This window comes from Fragaria vesca, linkage group LG4, assembly GCF_000184155.1.
Source record: "Fragaria vesca subsp. vesca linkage group LG4, FraVesHawaii_1.0, whole genome shotgun sequence".
Classification (NCBI taxonomy): Eukaryota; Viridiplantae; Streptophyta; class Magnoliopsida; order Rosales; family Rosaceae; genus Fragaria; species Fragaria vesca.
Genome location: NC_020494.1, coordinates 15,633,185 through 15,640,902, shown reverse-complemented (window position 1 = coordinate 15,640,902; position 7,718 = coordinate 15,633,185). Strand labels below are relative to the sequence as shown.

Sequence of the window (7,718 nt, the reverse complement as noted above, 5' to 3'; positions counted from 1 at the left end):
GTTCTTCAATTTTCTCTCTTTTTCACCATAGTAAAATACCTTGCACTAGAGAGAGGGATTGAAAGGAGAGGAGAGGAGAGGTTGGAGGACTGAAGTCAGAGAGGAGAGGAGGCGATGAGCCGATGACAAAGAAAAAAAAAGAGAGGAGGCGATACTGCGATAGTGTAAAAGTGAAACAATCAAAAACACAAGCTGTAATAGGGTTTCGGGTAAAAACAAAAAACCAAAAACGACCTCGTTTTGAAAAGTTGACTTGTGAAGTCGTTGACTTCGGTTTTCTCGGTCCGGTTCGGTTTTTGCTGAACCCAAACCGAAAACTGAACCGAACATATCTGGTTCGGCCCGGTTTTTTTTTCGGCCCGGTTTTTTTTTCGGTTCGGTTTTTCCGGTTTTCGGTTCGGTTTTTTTCGGTTTTCGGTTCCGAAGTAACACCCCTATTCAAACCCACTGATTCTCATGCACTCCCTCTATATAATCACCCACCAACCCTTAAAACCCACGAGCTCACTCTCTCTCTTTCTCACACTTCACTACTGTTGCTCTCTGCAACTCATGTCGATTTTTCAGGGAGTGATGACGGGAAACTGATTTTTAGTGGGCAAAAAAAGCAGCCAAAAAAAAAGCACAGTAAAGCACAGTAAAAAAAACCCCACTCCCACACACACATAACGATGATCATGGTTCATGATCATCACCACTCTTATTCTGGGATTTGTTCCTCACTCGTGTTCAACTTCATAGTTCATAATCCTGCTTTACCATCGTGACTCGTCTTGTTTGTGTGCTCCCAAACCCTGAATCGTCGTCTCCCTTTCTGAAACAAATCAAATTCAGCTGAGATAATTGTGGAGAGGAGGGTAAAAACAAAAGCTGAAGAGAAAATTTTAAAGCCTGCCCAACAAAAGAAGGAACAAAAATACAAACTTTCTTTGTTCAGATGTCTGATGCATGCACGTCTTGTCCTTCGATCACGACTCTTGGGCCTCTTCTTTCAGCTGCTTTCGGATTCTTTTCTTTCTCTCTTTCTCTGATTGATTGATTGATTCCACAACAGAGAGCTTTTGAGAAAGAAGAGCTAGCGAGAAAGTCGCGGAAGAACTGTGTGAGCTCAGCTCTTTCTATTTTTTGATACTTTCCTCTACTGGGTTTTTCTGCCAGTCCTTTTGAAAATGGAGGTCACAGAGTTGTAGCAGAGAATAGTTTCTCAATATTTGGGTGGATTTGTAGTTTCTGTTCTTGCTTTTGCAGTTGGTTTGTTTGGACTTTGAAGCTCCTCTAATGGCGGACAATAGCTCTCTGCCTTCTCCTAGACCTACTCCATCTTTCTTCTCTACTCCAAGATTGTTCACTAGCTTCACCTCAAAACCCTTCTCCGAAACTGAAGCTGTTATGAGCCCAACTTCCATTCTGGAAACCAAGCCATTCTTTGGTCTCAGAAACCCGTTCTGGTCGGAATCAAACACACCCAAAACCCCAGAACCTGAAACAAAGCGCCACTGGGACAAATTGGACTCCAAAGGCACTGGCCTTGCCATTGTTGATGCTCTGATTGACGATGATGGCTCTGATCCAAAACCATCAAAGCCTCAAACCCGAATGGTTATTTTCGGTTCACAGCTCAAGATTCAAATCCCTCCTCTGCCATCCTCTGTTCTCCCCTCTTCTGAATCACCAAAACTTGAAGCCGTTTTCGGAATCGAAAGGACTAATTCTCATTTGGGTCCACTCTCTTCCGGCCTGTCTCAGTCTCCGGCTAAGAAGTCCCCATTTGGGACTGTGAGTTCCGGCAATGAGACTCCAGTTTCGCCTCAGGTTTTCAAAGGGTGTCTCTCTGTTAGTGAAATGGAGCTTTCTGAGGATTATACTTGTGTGATTTCTCATGGACCAAATCCAAAAACTACTCATATCTTTGACAACCGCGTTGTGGAGAGCTGTGATGGTGTGCCTCAACTTTCTCCTACCCGGAAGGAAAACAAGTCAAGTTACCCGTCTGAGAGTTTCCTCAGCTTCTGCTACCATTGCAAGAACAATATTGGACAGGGCAAAGATATTTACATGTACAGGTTGGTTTCATTATTTCCATTAATACTATTTATTGGTAGCTCAAAATCCTTTGTTCTAATATATACAAAAAGGAAAGCCCCAATCAAATTTGGTTGTTTTTGGTGGGTTTCTCAGTTTGATCTTAGTTTAATTCTGTTGGTGTTGTTTTTAGTTTTTTCTTATTCATTGTGTTTGAATGGTTGGTGGTTGTTTATATAATACTGTCAATAATGTCAAGTTTGAGACTTTATTCAATTTTGGATTAGAATCTGCATATGATACTAGTATATGATTGGTGTATATTAATTATACTGGGATTCCTATTCATAGTATAGTGCAATTGGTTATTGATTGGCAATATAGTAGTATTGTTAGATCTACATATCCATCTTTTGGATAACATGACGGAGTATATCTGAATTTCCAAAGCTTTCCTTATTATGCAGGGTAACATGTCACTTGTCTGCCCCGTTTTGAAAATTCTTGGTCATTTTTGTTTACGACTTTCTAGTCTTTGTTCGATTTGGGTGTTGAACACTTGAACTCATTTTAATATAGTGTTTGGTTGCTACTTGCTGCAGAGGTGAGAAGGCTTTCTGCAGCAGTGAATGCCGTTATCAGGAGATGTTGTTGGAAGAAGAAGAAGGAAGCTGATGATGTTTTATGGGGATTATTCCCAATAGAAATACTTCACTGAATGAAAAGAAAAGAAAAAAGAGCTCAATAAGACCTTCACCATAGGCTTCTTCTGTTAATTTCGTCTTTGTTGCTAAATAATAGGGAAGGAATAGTCTCTGTGACATCAAACATATAAGTCCCTCATGCAAGACAGAGATGGTAGTTGAAATTTTTCTGGGGAAATGCATCATGCATCCCTTTTTTCTTTGGTTTTGTTTTTGTCTATTTTTCTGGGCTCCCCTCCTTGTAGAGAGAAGGTAGAGGGAATGAAGGGCTGAGATGTATGTAGAGTTGGAATTGTTATGAATTGAGTAATGAAATGGATTAATTATAAAAGACCCTCTGAACTATAAGGCTATTTTCAATTTGATACCTCACCGTTAAACTCCTCAGTTAACTACCACGACATGTAATAGCATGAGGGCAGTTTTGTCAAATATCACCCTTATTACAGCAAGGGGAATTGAACCCGTGCACTCAAGCTAAAAGGACGATGTACCCAACCACTAGACCAAGTCGACCTATATTTCTAATTAGTACAATACAATATCTTATACACGATTTTGTTTTATAATTTAATTTATAAATTAAAAATATATTCACTTATATAATTCTTTTATGCATTATATAATTAACTGAATATAAAAAGAATATTAACAGGAATATTTATTAAAAGGAATATTTTTATGACTGAAAATTGCTATAGCTGAATATTAAATCTTTTATGACTGAAAATTGAACTTTATGTCAAAAGAATATATATTTTTTTAATTTTAATTTTAGTTTATCTCGAATATTACATGTTTCAAATAATTTCATGATCATCTATTCAAACAAAAATTTACATATCATGTGTGTTTTATCCAAAATGAAATGTTCCAATGCATCAAAGAAATAGAAAAGGGAATGAACTAGGAATTAAATTATACAAAAGAAGAATATATATAGTTTCTTTGTTCACAATCTTAAAAAAACTTTACGCTAGCCCAGTGGTTGGGTCACTTGGCACTAATGGTAAAGGTCACAGGTTTGACTCCCGTAGGCGTGATGCTGTGTGCAAATTTTTGTTTGATTGAATTATGACCTCATGATATGACGAAATTGCCCTCGAACTTACCTGCCACGTCAGCAGTTAACGGAAGAGTATGACGGTGAGGTATGACCTTGTTAACGGTAAAAAAGTTGAGATACTAAAATGAAAGAATTTGATAGTTGGGTATCAAATTGAAAATTGTCTAATAGTTTGGGGTCTTTTGTAATTAATCTTAATGAAATCGGTGTTGGATCTGGCACTTGTGGCATGTGTCTCTTAGTCTTTTGGACTATTTTCTCAGTTTTGATTTTGGTGGTGGTGGTAATGATGATGGGTGACAAAAGCTTACGGTATCTTTGGACCATAGTGTATGCCAATGCCTAGGTTGAGGTAAGATGCTCTTTTTCTTTTATAAAACGGTGTCTGTTTCTTCACTTATTGGCACTCATGATGAAAATGCCTATTCTTTTTCTGAGTTTTTATTCCGGGGAGATTGGATAGGACACTGTGGAAGAGAGCATACTTTGGTGTAAAGTTTCTGGGGCTGATTTCAAGGGAATAACTCGGCATAAAGCAAGCTAGGGTTTTAAAATTCACATTTCATAACCGTTAAACTTGATATTCCAGTTATTTTTTTTTTTTTTTTTTTTTTTTTTTTTTGTTGTTGCTGGAAATGAAGTAAATTTATTGAGGGAGCTTAAAAAATGAGCCCAAACAATACAAAGAAATAAAGAGAAACGTAAATCCACCACACCTAACAAAGCTATAGTAACAGACTACTATTAAAAATTAAACTAAAACACATGACTAGTAGGTGACCTGACCCACTTCAAAAATCATAGTGTTGCCATCCAAAACGCCCTGTAAACAATTGTAACCGCTGATCCGCCGGAAGCAAAAACACGTAGAAATTTCGTTGTGAGATTCTGATACCAATTTGATCCCAACACACTGAACAAGAGAAATCCACCAACCAAAAGGACGAAACCCTCCACAACATCATCAAATTCTTCATCCACGAAACCAAGAAGAAGCCATGGCAGCCGACAAGGATCCAAGATCCTGAACACTGAACCAGAACAAGGACAGTAAAAGTAACCATAGAGAATGGAGGATGATAAACACATGCTTGAGCACCCATACTCAGATAGGAGAGTGACATGCATTTTGTGGTCGCTGCCATAGGAGCTTCTACAGATGAAGTGGGTAGAGAAAGGAGTTGTATTATGTGGTTGATCGAATTTTGACCGGGTTACTTATGGGATTGTATGACAGATAGGTGATAAGAAGAGAGAAAACCTAGACCACAAAACGGGTAACAAGCCATCACAAAAGTGAGGAAAATTTGAAAAAACTGGAAAAGAAGATGAGCAGTACTTAGAAACCAAGCTCGGAGCCTCCCCCTATTCTTCCTCCGTCAATCTAAATCCGGAGAGGATCAAGATTTAGGTGAGAGGAAAAAGGGGGGGGGGGGGGGGGGGGGGGGATGAGAATGAGAATTAGATCTAGTTTCTCTCTCTAAAAGCAGAGAGAAGTTCAAAACTATGCAATTCATACATTGATATTCCAGTTGGGATGGTCTATAGTACTGAAGTGCTCCGTCTGTCTATAACACCGGTGTTTGTGTTTATTGCCCGTCTTACTCTAAAGGCAAGTGAACTATTATAAATGTGGAATCATAACATACCTACAAATGTAGTGTAACTTATTTAGTATGTTACGTGCAAATGTACGTCTTTGTGAACCAACTATACAGAGGAAGCAAAATTTTCGAAAATCTTATGAAATAGAATGTTCAATTCCAATCTTAACAAGTCTTAACAAGTTGATTGAGGATGAAAGTCCTTAATTTATGAGGAGTGAGTGAGACAGAAGACCTAAGAGCATCTTCAATAGCTTTCCCAAAATTTCTCTAAAATGGGGAAGCAAAAGCTAAAATCTCTAAAAAAATTATGCTTAAAATCCAACAGCTTCTCCATTTTAGAGATTTCAGCATTTAACACGACAATAAAATATACTATATCATTATTAATTATATAAAAAAATCATTATAAATACCCACTACCAGGATAAGCACTTAAGCCGACGAAAAAGTTTTGTCGGCCTGTTAGATTAATTCGTCGGCTATAGTTTCGTCGGAAAAAAGTCGTCGGTGATGACTTTAGCCGACGAACACAGAACACATCGTCGGCTATAGTCCAAAAGTTTAGCCGACGAAAAACCAGTCGTCGGCTATAGTTTATGATTTTAGCCGACGAAACAATAGTCGTCGGTTATAGTCTATGAGTTTAGTCGACGAATATATAAATTATTTCGTCGACCCTAGTTTACAGTTTAGCCGACGAAATATTCAGATATTCTTTGGCTAAAGTATGTCATAAAAAATTAAAAAATAACTATAGCCGACGAAATATAGTCTGTTTCGTCGGCTTTAGTGTGGTTTAGCCAACGAAACATACCATAATTCGTCGGCTAAACCCTTAAATAAAAAAATTAAAAATACTATAGCCGACGAATATCTTACATGTTTCGTCGGCTATAAGTCCATTCCAGTATTAAAAAAAAAACACGAAATTTCTAAATTACCATTCCAAGCAAGTTGCAAAATACACCAAAACAATTCTATATAACCAACAACAAGCACATAAAACTATATAGTTCATCAACTACACAAAATCTAGATCGTCTAAATTAATATCCTCTTCTGGGGGCTGCTGCGGAGGTTGCGGTATAGGAGGTAGAGGTATAGACGTAGGCATGGGCGGAGCCGGAAGTCCCTGAAGCTGGACAGCTGTAAACTCCTCCATGTACTAGAACATCTGCCGCTACTGAGCTTGCTGAATGGCATTTACCTCGGCATTACAGGCTGCCTGCCCGGCATTATAGGCAACCTGAGCAGCTTGCTGTTCTCGTAGTCTCTGAAGTTTCGACGCTAGCTGAGTCGTCCTGGTGGTCGAGGTCCTCTTGCTGGTCAAGGCTGTCTTTCGTTGAAATCCTAGAGTGGTCTTCAGGACCCCCTCGCCCTTCTTTCCTAGACCCCGGCAGTAAAAGTTGTTTGCTCGCGGTGGGAAGGCTGTGTCCATGATCCTCGCCCCAACCGTCGGATCCGAAGTGTCGATCTGGGACATGGCTTCGGACATCGCTTCCTCCTGCGTGTCCGGCCATGTCTCCCTCACTATAGCACTCATCACCTCCTCACTAGCCTCCCTCACCTTCGCCTAATTGGATAGGAAAAAATTATTAATTAACATTTTGACATATATAAGTAAATTTAAAAATTAAAAAATGTAAGATGACTTACAATATCCTCCTGAGAGTCAGGATATGCCTTCTTGTACGTATAAACGTACCAGTTGACTTCTGGATGTTCGCTGGCCGCCTCGTCCATGAAGACAGTGAACGGTCTAGAACCGGCATGATGGTTCCTCGTGTTGCGTTGCCGGTTCTGAGCGTTCGCCCGGGAAACGGCCTTCAAAGAAAAAAATAAACTATTAGTACAATATTTAAAAACTCATAACTCCTTTACCATATCTTTTGTCCCATTTTGGAAGCGAAATCCAACTCTTATCCATATACTGAAAATATAACAAAATACATATGTATAACGCTAGCTAATTATTAATTAAATTCCATGCCATATATAAAATCTCAATTCATTTAGTATATATTCTACGTACTACAACTAATTAATAACAAATTAATTAATACACACATATATATACTTAATAATTACATAACAATATTATATATATCAACATCATCACAAAATCATCATCAACAACTTCGATCATACCATCAACACAATATTATAAATTAATTAACATATATATATATATATCTACTACTTAATTATTAACAACAACTTCATATATATTATCAAATCATCAACCAAATCGATCAACACATATATATATACATCCAACGTACTCAAAATCGATCAACTCATAACAATATTATATATATA

General features: G+C 38.1%; 1 protein-coding gene across 2 annotated transcripts; it reads left to right on the top strand.

Annotated features, from left to right (window-relative positions):
* Positions 1–748: 748 nt before the first annotated feature.
* Positions 749–3,070, top strand: LOC101295037. Of its 2 annotated transcripts, XM_004297063.1 has the most exons (2): positions 770–2,063; positions 2,625–3,070. In XM_004297063.1, the coding sequence occupies exons 1-2, from the start codon at positions 1,279–1,281 to the stop codon at positions 2,695–2,697; spliced, it is 858 nt and encodes a 285-aa protein (XP_004297111.1). In that variant the 5' UTR covers positions 770–1,278; the 3' UTR covers positions 2,698–3,070. The 2 variants fall into 2 exon arrangements, with proteins under 2 accessions (XP_004297110.1, XP_004297111.1); XM_004297062.1 differs by lacking the exon at positions 2,625–3,070 and having other exon boundaries at positions 749–2,552.
* Positions 3,071–7,718: the final 4,648 nt, after the last annotated feature.